Source organism: Vidua chalybeata, chromosome 5, assembly GCF_026979565.1.
Source record: "Vidua chalybeata isolate OUT-0048 chromosome 5, bVidCha1 merged haplotype, whole genome shotgun sequence".
NCBI lineage: Eukaryota > Metazoa > Chordata > Aves > Passeriformes > Viduidae > Vidua > Vidua chalybeata.
In genome coordinates, this window is record NC_071534.1 from 27242310 (window position 1) to 27257543 (window position 15234).

Genomic DNA, 15234 nt, shown 5'->3' on the forward strand with positions numbered 1-15234 from the left:
CCTTCTGGTCGGCAGATAGCACGGTTCCCATGCTACTTCTACCCACACAACCTCACCCCTGGTGCAGAAAAAGAGGAAAAAAAACCAAAAAACGCGAAAGACCCCGGCGACTGCTGCTTCACACTACGTGCTGGGTGTCCGTACCCTCGGAAACACGGCAAAGCCTACCCAAGTGAAAGAGAGTATAGCCTGGGTACCCTCCCGTCACTAAATACTCAACAAACAGGGATCTCTGCAAACAGAAGGTTGGCACCAGGGTCCTCGGTCCTGGGAAGTTTCTCTTCTTTGCCTCTTCGTGGCCGTGAAGAGTTTCACTTCCCCTCCCACGCAGGGGGCACCGCGTGCCTCCCTGTGGGTGGCGGAGAGTTCACTGACCTACTTTAGGCGAGTCTCCTCTCCCGTTTTCAGTCTAACACAAAGCACAGTTCTGGCACAGCTCTGCGTCTGCGCGGCGGTGCTCCATGCGGACCGCACACGCTTGGCTTGGCGGCGGCGGCCATTGATCGGTGGCGTGGCCGCGCCCTGGTGGCGACGGCTCTCTGCGTGGCTCCCGGTGCTTTGCGGTGAGTCTCCGTCTGCGCAGGGCAACTCCGCCGGCTCAGGCTCCACTGTTGGGCGTCATTTGCGGCGTCGCACTCTTTCTACCAGGTCCGGGGCAGCTCCGGCGCCCTTCGGCGCTGCCCCCACCCGGACTTCCAGGTCCGCCACTTCTCTCCCATGTGCCACTGCTGCTGGCACGCCGGTCGAGGTCTGCCGGGTTCTTTTGCCCATGCGAGGGTCCGAGGCAAAGAGGGAAGGAATGTCCAAATCACCCACGAAGGAAAGTGGGAAAGCTTTATTGTCGCTGAGAGCTGCAGTGGGGGGGGGGGTAGCAACCCGTGCTTCTCACTCCACGTGGGGGAAATGGTGCCGGGACCCGGGAGGGAGTGGGATGATACAGGGGATGTGATAGGGAGGGCAGACGCTGCCCGCCACAATCTGTGCGGGTGCCGCAGTGATGACATAAGACAGCGACCAACCAGGGAACCGCAGGGGTGGACACCGAGCCTCGGGCTGAGTGGGATTGTGGGGATGGGGCGGTGGACATGGGGGCTGGACAGGGGAGTGGTCACAGGAGCGGCAGGGTGGGGAAAGCCCAACAGCAGGCAGCATGGGGCCAGAAACCACAGGGGGGCGGGGGCGGGGGGGGATACATGGGGGAACCGCAGGGGTACACAGGACTCAGCTAGCTATCACCAATAAGAAACCCTAAAACCCAATCCCAGGATGCAACATTAAACTGCACATGTAAGGTGTTTCCTTTGGCTTTAGCCAAAGCTGACTGTTTTTTCTGAATACATCTTCTAGCTTTAAACATTTGCCAAGTCAGTTTTTTTGGAATCCATTCCTTAAAGGCAAAGAGACTAACTTCCTGACGATATCTGTTTTCTTTTCTTTCCTCTGCAGGCTTAAGTTGTAACTGGGTATCTTGTTATCAGAAACAAAATGAATAACTCAACTTACATAAACTCTTCGTCTGAAAATGTGATGGCCTTGGAGAGTCGCTATAAGACTGTCGAGGTGGTGTTCATCGTCCTGGTGGCAGGGTCTCTCAGCCTGGTCACCATAATTGGGAACATCCTGGTCATGGTGTCAATCAAAGTCAACAGGCACCTCCAGACTGTCAACAATTATTTCCTGTTCAGCCTGGCCTGTGCTGACTTGATCATCGGCATCTTTTCCATGAACCTGTACACCCTCTACACTGTGATAGGCTACTGGCCCTTGGGGCCCGTGGTGTGTGACCTCTGGCTGGCTCTTGACTACGTGGTCAGCAATGCCTCTGTAATGAACCTGCTCATTATCAGCTTTGACAGGTACTTTTGTGTCACCAAGCCCCTGACGTATCCCGTGAAGCGGACCACGAAGATGGCCGGCATGATGATCGCAGCCGCCTGGGTGCTGTCCTTCATCCTCTGGGCCCCTGCAATTCTCTTCTGGCAATTCATTGTGGGAGGAAGGACTGTCCCAGATGGGGACTGCTACATCCAGTTTTTTTCCAACCCTGCTGTCACTTTTGGCACTGCCATTGCAGCCTTCTATTTGCCTGTTATCATCATGACTGTCCTTTACTGGCAAATATCTCGAGCCAGTAAGAGTCGGATAAAGAAAGGAAAAAAGGAAGCCGCCCAAAACCAAGAAACAGTTTCCCCCAGCCTTGTCCAAGGTAAAATAGTGAAACCAAACAATAACAATATCCCAACCAGCGGGGATGGGTTGGAGCACAGCAAAATTCAGAATGGAAAACCCAGTGAAGAGACTGTAACCAATAACTGTGTTCAAGGGGAGAAGGAGAGCTCCAATGACTCCACCTCCATCAGTGTGGTCGCTTCCAACTTGAAAGAGGATGAAGCTACCAAAGATGCCAGACAGGCTTCTGCCTCCCAAGACCATGTCAAAGCGGAGAACTCCAAGCTGACATGCATCAGGATAGTCACCAAGTCCCAAAAGGGCGACTGCTGTGCCCCTACCAACACTACCGTGGAGATCATAGGCACGAATGGGGAGGAAAAGCAGAACAGCGTAGCCCGGAAAATCGTCAAGATGACAAAGCAGCCAGCCAAAAAAAAACCACCCCCTTCTAGAGAGAAAAAGGTGACAAGGACGATTTTGGCCATCCTCCTGGCCTTCATCATCACCTGGACTCCATACAATGTGATGGTGCTCATCAACAGCTTCTGCACATCCTGCATCCCTGGCACCGTATGGACCCTAGGTTACTGGCTCTGTTACATCAACAGCACCGTCAACCCCGCCTGCTACGCGCTCTGCAATGCCACCTTCAAGAAGACCTTTAAGGACCTTCTTATGTGTCATTACAAGAATATAGGAGCTACAAGGTAAAAATAATAATGAAAATAATTGTGGAAAAGGTGAAGGAGCTCCAAATTAAATTCAAAATACCCTCGATGCTATAGCACTTTATGCTCTTCTATGGAATGTGCAATCCAGGATGTTAGTGGAAATACTGATAAGGGGGCATCAGCTGTACCCCTGAGGACTACACCATAAAACATTTTTTAATAAATGAAAATAAATATTTAGGACACGGGGATGTTTGAGAAATTATTCAAGTATGAGGACTGGAGGCATGGTTCCTTACTTTCTGAGAGTATTCTGCAGAAGGGCTTTAAAGTCAATGATTTTTGGTCATTCTGTGTAAAATACTTTTTCTTTCATTCTCTTTTTCTTGTTTTTTTTCCTGTGTGTGTTTATTACATCTTCATCTAGGTTAAAAAAACCCCAAATTTTAATATTAACTGTGTGGAAGAGGCATAGGAGTTTGGAAGATCATTGCATAATCCAAATCAATCATGGCAGAAATTTTCTAAAGCTCAGAGTCATCTAAAGCTGTTTTGCCACTGTCATGTAAGAAGCTAAATGCTAGGTAAATCATGATGAAAGTTTTTTATGTTGTTTATGACACCACCATTTCCAAAGCCACATCGATTCTGAAAGTGTTCTTATGCGCAACATGTAATCATTGTATATTGTTCCAAGTCTGCTGCTTGTCCCATCCCAGGGGCTTTTGTTCTGTGACTACTTCATCATGTCAAGATAAAAGTGAAAAGACGTGGTCCAGACTGCTACATGCCAAGACTTCTTCAGCATCCATGTAAACCAAAGCTTTTGAGATGAATTTGTTCACTTTGTTCGTCACATAACATCAATCTGAGGATTTATTTGTCTTGTACCTTCATCAGCCTTTTCTTCCTTTCTGTACCTTACTTGTCTAGGGCAAGACTGAATATCAAAAGAAGCTGTAAATTTAAAGGTCTCATCCAGTCAGCCACCATGGTGGCCAAACAAAGGGTCTCAGCTGAAGAACAGAAACAAGATTATTACTAGAAAAATGAAAGGCTACATCCATTTAAAGTTGGATGTACAGATGAAGAGGTATGTTGAGGCTTCACAGAATGAATAGCTAATATTAGATGGCCATGCTCTTGACCTCTGAAAAGATGATTCTATGATTAATTTATTGAGGAAAAGAATAAGGTATACTGACATACCCACCTGGATCAAGCTCTGCTAAGCCCTTAGTGTGAAACTGAGGTCCTTTTTGGGTGAATCCTGCACAAGATGTTTGCTTTCTGGAAAAGATATTGGTCACGTTGCCTTGTACTACCTGAGAGCCATATTTTGACTGTAAGCCAAGGGGTAACACTAATAAAAATGCAGAGAGGAAAACTGTGATTATAGAAAAACAGATATTAAAATAGTCTTGATGAGAGTCTGGCAAGGGTTGAGTTCAAATATTTTTTGCTACTCTACATTAGGTGAAATTTAGATAATTTCTGCCTGACAAAGAATTTAGTATTCCAATATTTGATGTTTACTGTAGCAAAACTAAACATTTTGTGGACAGGTCAGATGGTATCAGGTTACTGAAAACAGAGATTGTCTTTGAGTTATGCATATTTTATTTACCTCTTTCCTAGTACCTCTAACTTCCAGGCCATAACAAAGGTACATTTATATGTTTTCTTACCCAAAAAGAGCATAGATAGTGTCCTGAGAATCTCTTTTCTGGAGTGAAAGCCACCCACCAAACAGGACACCAATTCATTTGGTTATTTCATGCTACAACTTCAGCACATCAAAATAGCAGTTTCTGAGATTACAGAGAAATTAATCTTGCAGAATTAAGTTTTACATTTGACAAGCTTAATGGAACACAGTGTCAAAGCACTTTGGTATCATGACAATTTTCATGTTTTGCAGTACAATTCTCAGCAGAAAGTGAAAATGAGGAGGATTAAACTGCAGTAAATTAAGGCCACATTAAATTCCGGATTAACATGTCTTAATATGAAGTCATTGAATTTATGCCCCTAGTTATTTCATCCTAATATAAGTGTCTCTGTACAGCCAAGGATCTAATTTTGCAACCCTCACTTGCCTTGTGTCATACCTACTATCACTGTTTTCATCTTCCTGCTTGTAAGGAAGAATAACTAAACGACAAAGCTTGCCAAAATGAGCACTGCTTGCTTTTTAAAACTTCATTCACTAGGTTTATCTTGACAAGTCAAAGGAAGGACTTACACATTCCCAGGTTGTTCATTCTCTTACGGTGTTCAAAAAATCCAGATAAAATCTCAAGATAAAATAAAATAAAATAAAATAAAATGTGTTCAATTTCTAAATCTGACTTCTTTAGAGAAGTTGCATAAAAGAGACACACCTGTTTCTTTCTTTCAGCAAGTCCTGTGGGTATGGTACAGGTACTCAAATTGGGAAATAATGGTTTGTATAGCCATACTTAATCTTTTAACTCTGGTTTTCTAGCAGGTGTGCAAATCCCTTATTCTCACATTTGAAGCTATCACTTGTTCATAATGAATTAATCTAACAGCTAAGGAAACTCCTACAGATTAAGAAGTGTGACAGATAGATTGCAATTATATTCCTTCATCATGTGATATGATGACACTCAAAATACCACAGGACCTAGCATTCATGAAAAAAAACAAGCAAAGGAAAAACATCAGTTTGAAGTTTTCTAGCACTTGTCCCTAGCGCTACCCTCACTTTTGATCTCAGAAGACACAGTTTGATTTGTGTTATAGTATATTTAAAAGGCTTGCAGGACACACAATCCTCTGTGTTTCCACCCTGTAACAGTTTATGGTACATTTACATTTGCAGACAATTAAACAGTGTAAAAATAGATGACATAGAGCACCTATGTATGGATCCACAGGCATGCAAACACACAACCCTACATGGTTTATATACATGAAAAATAACCACCTGATATTCAAGATATTGCATGGAACCTTGTCTGCCTAGTGTGCATTGCCAGCTGCTGGGAGGTGCAGAGCCAACACTTAATTGCACTGTCTAGCCCCTCCTGAAGGTAGAGAAGAGGCAGAATGTGCTTTCAGATATTGGGAACCTCTTGGGTCTTCAGCTGGTTGTGGCTCAGTAAATCAAAAATGTGCTAATGGTTCAGAACTGCAAAATAATTTGCTCTTGAATATCCTTTGAGCTTTCATGTCTTTCTTTTGTGTCCCAAACCACGTTCACCAGGTTTCATTTCCCTCCTGAGTGATAGTTCTGCAAGATCTACATGTCAGTCTTGAAGCACAGCTCTCCCTGGGTAACTTCGGCTTCCCTGGCTGTCACCTGCACCCTGTGGTCCCCAAGGCCCCAGGTGGCCCTGCTGCTGGAGCTGCCTCATCTTCACCTTGGGCTTGGCCAGAGGACCCCAGCGGCATGTCCACACCATGTGCTGCACTGGCCACTTCTGTTTCACATAGATATCAAGCACACTGTGCAGGTGACTCATGAGAACAAAAACAAAAAGAAAAAAATCCCCAAACCCATACCAAACAACAACAAAAAATTGCAGCTAGAACTTCTTGTCCCTTCTGTTTCTTCCTCTTTCATTATTTCCAGAAAGAGGTAGCCCACGGGGAGTGATTTCTGTTGTCATGGGACAGCCCTACCTTCATGCTCCACGAAGAGAACAGCAACTTGGAAATGCATCAGTCTAGTGGGCAACTTTTCTGAGTATTAAAGATGTCTGTGGTCAAAGAGAAAGGAAGAAAAAGAATGAAAGAAAAAGAAAGAGAAAGAAAAAAAGGGAAAAGGAAAAGGAAAAAAAAGGAAAAGGAAAAGGAAAAGAAAGGAAAAGGAAAGGAAAAGGAAAAGGAAAAGGAAAAGGAAAAGGAAAAGGAAAAGGAAAAGGAAAGGAAAAGGAAAAAATAAAGAAAGGAAGCTGAAGCAATATTTAAAATCTGTTTTTCCAGTGAGAACAGAATCTAAGAAAAACTTGTCAGCCTTCTTTCTGTTTGAGACTTTCATTTGATTTATTAGGAATCATAGGATCTATTGAAAGATAGCAAAGTGTTTGAATGTTGCCTGATGAAAGGCAGTCCAAAGACAACAAAGACATCTATATAGGTCAGATTGCTTTTTCTTGCTTTCCTTCATTGTTTTTTTTTTTTTGCAGTACAAAAGCCCAAGGGGATGGGAGTGCCCAAGTGAACCCCAGAGATCAGTTGTTTGGCATACACAAAGCATAAAGGGGACAAAAGCAAGTGCTAAATCTATGAGCCCTCTGTTTTATACTCTTCTGGTGGAAGAAAACATATTGACAAGAAGAGGTGCCTTCAATAAGTGTGGCTGTGGTGAAAACAGCCCACACACCACTGAAGAAACCCTTGAAGTGGCCCAGCAGCTCCTGGCCTCCCATCCAGGGATACGAGCAGGAGGGCAGAGACTTCTTTTTTATTTTATCTCTTTATGGATTTGAATGTGCCCATCTGTCTGTGGGACTTGCTAGCAAACTCACTGTCCCCTTCCCCAGTTTTGACTGATTTTGATCTCTGTTCTTCATTCCAATGAATGAGCCATTCCTATGGATGAGTGAGTTTTGCCTCAGGATACAGCTCCCATTTTCTCCTGTGATGCTGGGGTGGCACACCTTGAATTTTTCACCTCTGCTGATAGTACCTCTCCTTGCCACTTCTATGCCCCAAAATTAATCATAGCAGTGGCCTAGCAGGACTGAATAGGTAAAGCATCCTGACAGCCAACCTGCTGCAAACTTGACATGAATGCAGCTTGGGGGCAGGAGTACAGTAGAGCCATGCTGATGTTTTTTCTCTCTCCCCTTAAAATACTTTGGAAAAAAAAAATTTTTTTGACAAATTGTGGAGTTTCTGGGGGCAAGAATCTAAAGTTTTACCTAAGAAAGGGCAGGGAAACAAACTCTGGCCCTGTGCATGGGGGGTGTTTGCTGACAGTGAGTTTGGAGTTTAATAGTCCCAGATGACAACAGTACAAGTGGTAGAAATTGAGAGGCTTAAAAGAAGTTAGCTTTTCTTTCACTAGAGACACTTACAAGGGTATGATTTCTATACAATATTGCTTTTTCAGTTCTGGTATGTTACAAAATGCTCTAGACTTTTAAGGAATCTTTCTTTTTTAAAGTTTATAGAGAACCTTGCCTTGAAGGAACCTCAGAGATGGTCTTTATTTTCTGTGGCCTCTCTTCTCTGCCTGTTTTTCCTCTTTTGCCACGGTTTTACTAAAAAGCTTTCCTCCTTACTTTAACAAGTGTCACCTGTGTTACAGGTTTGTAGTTTCACTTGCCTTTCAGGCACTGTGAATGCTGATATTTACCCTCTTTGACTCTGTCCAAAAACTGCCTTTCCTAGCATGCAACATCCTCCTCCACTGAAGCCCAAGCTACTGCGTGGACTGGCAAGTTCCATGAATCCTTTCTGCATGGGTTTTAAATTGGAAATAAAACAAACCCTCCAATGAAACAAAGCCAAATCAGCTCTTTTGTTCCCCAGTTGTGTTATCTCTGTGTTAGGCACAGCAGTGGATAATGTCAAAGAGTGAATGTGCTTGTAGTGGGATATCATGCTGCCACATGCATGGATTAATTTTCTGCTCTGTGCAACAGAAAGGCAGCCTTGCCTTCCCTCGAATCCCCTTTCATTCATGAGCTTGCTAGCAGAGCATTCACTGAGAGTCCAAACCTAAGAATGTAATTACAGCAAGGCTGTGTTGAACATCTACCACAACCAATGCAATTATTTCTCCTATATTTTTACTTCCCTCCTTTTGCAATGGCCTCTTTTGCTACACTGTGGAGCTAGTGGGTTACATGAGCATATCAGTCCTCCCAGGCCTCATATTTCAGAGTACTGGGTAGATTTGTTAAATGCATTTCATTCCAGTAATAACCAAATAAAAGAAAATAAATTCTGGTGTCTTTTTGCCTTCCAAAGTTCTTCATTACCTGAAAAGTACCATTCAGTAACTACTCTTTTTCATCTTTCCACTGTGAGTTTCTTTTCTTTTTTTTTTCTCTTTTTTTTTTTTCCTTTGGATCATACTTGCCAAGAAGCACACAGAAACCATTTTCTGAGGTGTCCCAAAGTGCTCTGACTCTGGCAGAAGTAGCTCTATGTGGTTCATGAGGCAGTATGATCACTGCCCATGTCACAGTGCTTTTGGAAGGAAGAATTTATTTAAGAATTTAAGATATTAAACACTGGGTGTTTAATATCTGGACTAACTCACCTGACAGCACTGGAGAAAGCACAGGGGGACAAGGCTGGTGTGTTCTTACTGGCAAAGGGACAAGCAAGTCACAGTTGGATAACTTTGCTGCTTCCCCCAGTTCATGTAGGCTTCAGGGAAGAGGTAGGGATTTCTGCCCCCACTGGAGACTGTCTCTCCACCTCTATCCAAAGACAGCCCTTCCCTGAAGCACAGCCTGGTAGTAGTGGCAGTAATAGTAATAAAAACACTGGTGGAAGAGCCGTGACTGCCAATCAACAGACATCCTTCTATCCTATCCCTTATTTCTGGTGCCACTTGGCTAAGGTGGTAGGGAAGTTAGAGACTAGCAATTTGTAAATACCTTTAGATTGTGTGTTTTAACATGACCACCACCATATCTTGACAGTGTAAAAAATAATACATTATGTGTAACACTATCCAGATAAGCTCATAATGTAAATATATCTACAATGAATGTCAAATTACTCTTCAAGCTCTATGTATGAGGAAGAACCTCATCTCTTCTTGAGATCTTTTTTAACTTAACAATATGAAAAACTTGTTATTCATTTATATATATATATACACATATATATTTAAAAAAACTGCATTCTTTTCTTCAAAAGAAAATACTACTGCAAGAAAGAAGGAATGCATTACCTGTATGTGATCTCCAAAATCATGTGGTAAAACCAGGACTGGTCAAATTCTTGATGCCGTACATTTGATCTCATATAAATAAGATAAGCACAAGTTTATGGTTAGCTGTGTAAAGCTGACCCACTTGATTATATATACATGATAGATATATATTTATATATGCTGTATAGATATACATATATTATACACAACATTCATACAGTGGAAGCAAAGTTTGATGAAATTATATTAACTGGGAATTTGGATGTAATGTTGTGATCCATTTGGAGAAAAAAATTCTGTGCTATTCAGCAGTATTTGTTATACAAGATGAAGAAAGAAAGTATTTCATCAAAACAAGCCATGAAGGAATAAGATGATGAGGGTTTGAAATATTTTGAAGAGACAACTAAAATTACATGCAATATATATGTATGTACTTCTGCTGAGTTGTATTCCTAGTTAAAGCATTGCATTAAACAGAGAATTATAATAGTAAAAATGTGTTAGCATGTGGTGTCTCTATTTATTTAATCTTTCTACTGACTGAACTACTCTGTGAAATGTAATTGTGATAGATGGAGAAAAATGGTTTTCCTACAGTAGCTGAGAATGCTTGTAGTAACCAGGAAAAAAATTCTAAGCTTCTTTTCCCTGACTTCCTTGGCAAGTGTGAAGTTCAAGTGAGGTCTGAAGTACAACTGCACTTTTTCTTGTTTTGTCCACATCTTTGTTCCTCCTTCAGAAAATGTCACCTTTAACCACAATGTCCCTAGAGCATTCTGACAAGAGCCTCCAATAAAAGCATTCCTCCAGATACTTCTGTCAGCCAAGTATTGAAAGGGAATAGGTAAGATTATTTTAGAGCTGTCCTGTTATATCCAAGCAAAATAATTTTTTTACTTTGAGGGGAGATGGCACCACTAACAACCGAATACTTGTTGAGCTTCCTTTGCCTTATGAATGCAAACCTGTCTGCATGGCATGCTCAGAAAGCATCTAGGAGTAGAGATAAAGAAATAAGGTGCATATTCACCTTCTCAGGATCCCAGGACACTGTTTCACCCCCACTTCAGAAGCAGACAGGGCTCAGAAGCAGCAAAGGGAGTGAGTGGTAGTGACTGGGGACCATGGCTGCCCAGGTAAATCTAGGTTTTGGAGCACAGTCTATCAGTTTGACAAGAGGGGGTCACTTGGGCATGATGAGTACATGAGCTCTGTCAGGGTACTTTTGTCCAGCTGCTCCAGAATGAGAAGAAGCCATTTTAATAAAGTAGCCTATGTTGGCTTCCTTTTCCTAATTTTTCCTTTCTAAAATTTGAGAATCTTCACTGTTTCCACATTTACAGGATATTACACCTGTCTCAACCTCTCTGCCAAAGACTTTCTGCCTCTGCCATTTGCTTTACTGTTTCTTCAGCCCAAGCTCACCTTCAGCCATTTCACCGTCCCTCTTCACCCGCACCTTTCCACAATGAAAGTGAGAAAAGCCAGTTTTTCACCTGCCTTTGTCTCAGAGAAGTCAGATAAATTGATGTGTTAGAATAGATTTATTTACTTGTCCTGTATCTAAGCCCCCTTGCACGCTGCAGAGCAGGGACTCTACTGGTAGGTTGTAAGGTGGGAAAATTTTAAGTGGTAGACCCTGATGGTCAAAAGACACTTGTGAGAATCACAATAGAGACACAAACAGGTACCTGAAATCTTTTCCCAAGGCACAGCTATTTTGAGCATGCACATTTCTTATTTCTTATTAAGAACCACATTGTAGAAACATATAGCTAAGGCTACCTGTAAATTCAGAGCACTGATGCTAAACTTATGTTTATCTTCCCACACATATTTTGAAAACATTTTTGTCAGTGCTGTTTCTACACAGAAAAGATACATAGATATGCCAGATTACCTGCCTGAGCCATTCCCTCAGACTCACAGTTTCACCACCAGGCTGTGAGCAAAGTTACCTTTTCCTTTAAAAGAGTAGAATCATGCTTAGCACATAAAAATTACCACCCCAATCTTCAAGTACAGCCAGTAATATTTGCAGTTAATGTACTACTTAATAATGTACATCATCTCCCCTCTGGAGAGACATTTTGAGACAATGGCCACCAGGCCAGAAGTGTCTTTATTAAGTGCTTCTCTTTGAGGCCATTTATTAGCAGAAAAAATTAGGTAAAGTGTAGCTACCTACATCACCCTGAGTTCTGGGAGCACCCTAAGAAAATCAATACAGAGAAATGCTGCTATTTAGTAAATCCATTAACACTGTTTCTGGCCTTTTGCCAAGCATTGCATGCACTGTCTAGATGTGGGAACCTACTTGGCAGCACCAGGACATTGACACCTTCTCCATGGAGCTTGCCAACTTCACTTCTGCCAACACACAGAATGAGGGAAAATAATAAAATCAGCAAGAATGATATTGAAGAATTGGAGAGACAAAAATACCCCTTTCCTTCTGCTCTCAATCTTTGTTCTGTCTTGCCACCCTCTCATTCCTTATTTTGGTCCTTCCTCCCTCTCCCTGTCCCTTTCTTCCTTGCCTGTCTCATCTGCCTCTCCAGATTTCTCTGTCTCATTAACAGCTTGCTAAAGGTGCTAAATAAACCACTATGAAATCAAAGCATTTGGCTTAAAAATGGAAAGCAATGTAAGAGGGAAAGAGACAAGAAGGAATGCCTCAAAAAACTCTGGAGTTAATTCATTTAGTTTAGGAACCAAAGATTTTCCCTGACTCCCCCCATAATCACTGCTATCATTTTGTCTGCAGTTGAAAAACACTTATAAACAGAGCTGAGCAGAGATTATTAAATCCATATGGCACAGGAGCAATATTTCTAAATAGAAGTATTGCCAATGGCAGCTGCAGCAGATAATTTTCTGGAACTATAAACACAATGGATCTGTGGTTTTGCAAAATTCATCCTACTAAAATGCAACCTAATAAAAGAATAAGGAACAAGGTCAATGCAGTTAAATCTCTCCAGTACAGATCTACCTTAGCTCCCATCACAGATGGAGTGCAGTGCCAGGAGTGCCAAAAGCAGTGCCAGGAGCCCAAAGGAGCAAGAACTCTGTAAAAGTCGCACTCTTTGGGACAAATTAACCTACTCTTGGTTGTCTGGCCAGGTTGTCATTTTGGGTAAGAAGAGCTAAAATTCTGCCAATGTTGCATATCTTTCAACAGGAGGGTTAGGCTTCAGCATTTCTGCCAGTAGCCAAGAGATAAGGATGAGAGTAGAATTCAGTGTATACAGGCTTAGTTATTAAATTAGTGAATGTTCAGGATGTTCCACAGAAAATATAAACAAGACATATCAAATATGGACATCAAATCCTAGATTTTGTTATGCTGTCTTTCTAAAATGAAAAACAAATAAACCAAAAGTTTCCAAGTGTTGTAATTGGTATATTTTCGTTACAGGGAAAGTAATTTCCTTCTATGGAAAAAGTCACCATAATTTTATAAAAGGGAGGGTTGAAGTCTTCTGTTCATGCTGAGAAGACATGAACTAGACAACTACAAAATAATGGAGTTGGTTGGGAGCTGTCTAGTGAAACTTTTTCCTGCTGTAAAATGCTGATTTGTTGTTTTTTTTCTTTTTCCTTTGGGGGGAAGTGGGGTGGGTAAAGCAAGAGGAGACTGAGGGAAGACCTCACTGCAGTTACAATTTCCTCATAATGGGAAGAGGAGGGGCAGACACATCTCTGCTCTGTGGTGAGCAGTGACAAGACCCAAGGGAATGGCCTGAAGTTGTGTCAAAGAAAACCTTCTAGGTTGGATACAGGAAAATATTCTTCATCCAGGGGGTGGTCAGACACTGGAACAGGCTCCCCAGGGCAGTGGTCACAGCACCAGCCTCACAGAGCTCAAGAGGCTTTTAAACAATACTCTTGGGTACATGGTGTGACTCTTAGGGATGGTGCTGTGCAAGGTCAGGAGTTGGACCCAGTGATCCTTGAGGGTCCCTTCCAACTCAGCTGATTCTGTGATTTCAAAGGAATCCGTGGTTTTTAAATACTCTAGGAAAAAGAGGGATAGGTTTTATGCACAGCCTTGAGCAGTGGCCAACCAGAGACATGCACCAGGCTAGAACAAGCATAAGCAGGTTTCCATAGCATTCCACAGAGAACAGGAATGACCATGATTTTTGTTCTGGGCATGCTTGGGTCATAATCCAGAGCACACAAACAGCATGATTATGCTTTTATAAACACTTATAGAGGTGCTCCTCTTATACGTGGGACCCTGCAAAGTGGAATATATACTTTAAAAGATACATCCTAAAATATGTGTTAATCCCTTGGAAGACACAGTTCAGAGCGGAAAGGGCTGAAAAGTGAAAGTCAATGGTGTTTGCAAAGAACTGTGAATCCACAGCAAGAAATGAAGATGAGGCATGTCACGCTTCATCTGCCAAAAGTAGGGCACCCTTGTAGGGGCAGTGTAGAAACATAATTTTCCCTTATTTAAGGAACCTTATTTAAATGGGTTGAAGGCCTCTTTGGACACAGTTTTTCTGCCTATGCTGATGATGGGGAGAACCAGGGTGACAGGCTCAAACAACCTTCTTTTGAACAGCTACAGTCAGACGAGATGCTTCTTAGTCCATGTGTGCACAGCCCCAGGGTTTCATCGGTTTTGTAGATGCAGCTGTATCTATGATTATAATAACTGGTGTTACGCTGGGAAAAAATGAGACAAGAAGTAGAGATGGGAGGAAAGAAGAGAAATACATTATGCAAAGCTGCAAATTGTATGGGGAGAAAATAAAGCTGATTGGTTCTTATGCCTTTGCTCAGTACTCAGGAGTGTCTTTTGTTCTGGGAGAGCATTTGGTCCTTACAGCAGCAACTGTTATGTCCAGTTTTGCATGCCCTCAAACACAGTAGAGCCACCTTTGAGCTAAGTTTCCTGAGAGCACAGGAGAACAGCCTTCTTTCCTTACCCTGGGTGCAATGGTCGTGGCTGGCATGGACCTGCCCCTCTCATCCCTCACAAAGGCTCTTCATGAGAAGAGAACAAAGCAATAAGGCAGAGAGCTCCAGCCTGGTGCAGTGCAAGTTGGGAAGGGCAGAACAGGAGCGCTGTTAACAGGATCTGACATCCCCATCACGTTTTCTCCTCTCCATCACTCCCTATTAGCATGCACCCCACCGAAGGTGCCAGGAAAGCCACTTCGCAATAACATCACTCCACTTGAATACTAACCTGAAATGAGAGGAGCCTTACAAAGGGAACTGAGAACATGATTGCAAAGGCCCAATGTGACAATCACCCAAAGGGTAAGGAAGGGACATGCAGTAGTTTACATGCACTTTTTCCATTTCCATCCACTCCGCCCTCTCTAAGTTTGCATTTTATACAGAAGGGAAAAATAAAATAACTGATTTGGATTCAATTCCCTACAAGTCACTGCTCTTCCTGTTATGCTGGACACAGCATGGATGGATGGATAAGCATGTGATGGGTAAGCAATAAATATACTGAATAAAAAAATACACCCTTGTCTGTAAATTTGC

At 42.5% G+C, this 15234-nt stretch overlaps 1 protein-coding gene across 1 annotated transcript; it reads left to right on the forward strand.

Annotated features, from left to right (window-relative positions):
* The first annotated feature begins 1485 nt into the window (after nt 1-1485).
* On the forward strand, nt 1486-2883 carry CHRM2 (cholinergic receptor muscarinic 2). Its single transcript, XM_053943495.1, has one exon. It carries the CDS (start codon nt 1486-1488, stop codon nt 2881-2883), a length of 1398 nt encoding a protein of 465 aa, XP_053799470.1.
* Nucleotides 2884-15234: the final 12351 nt, after the last annotated feature.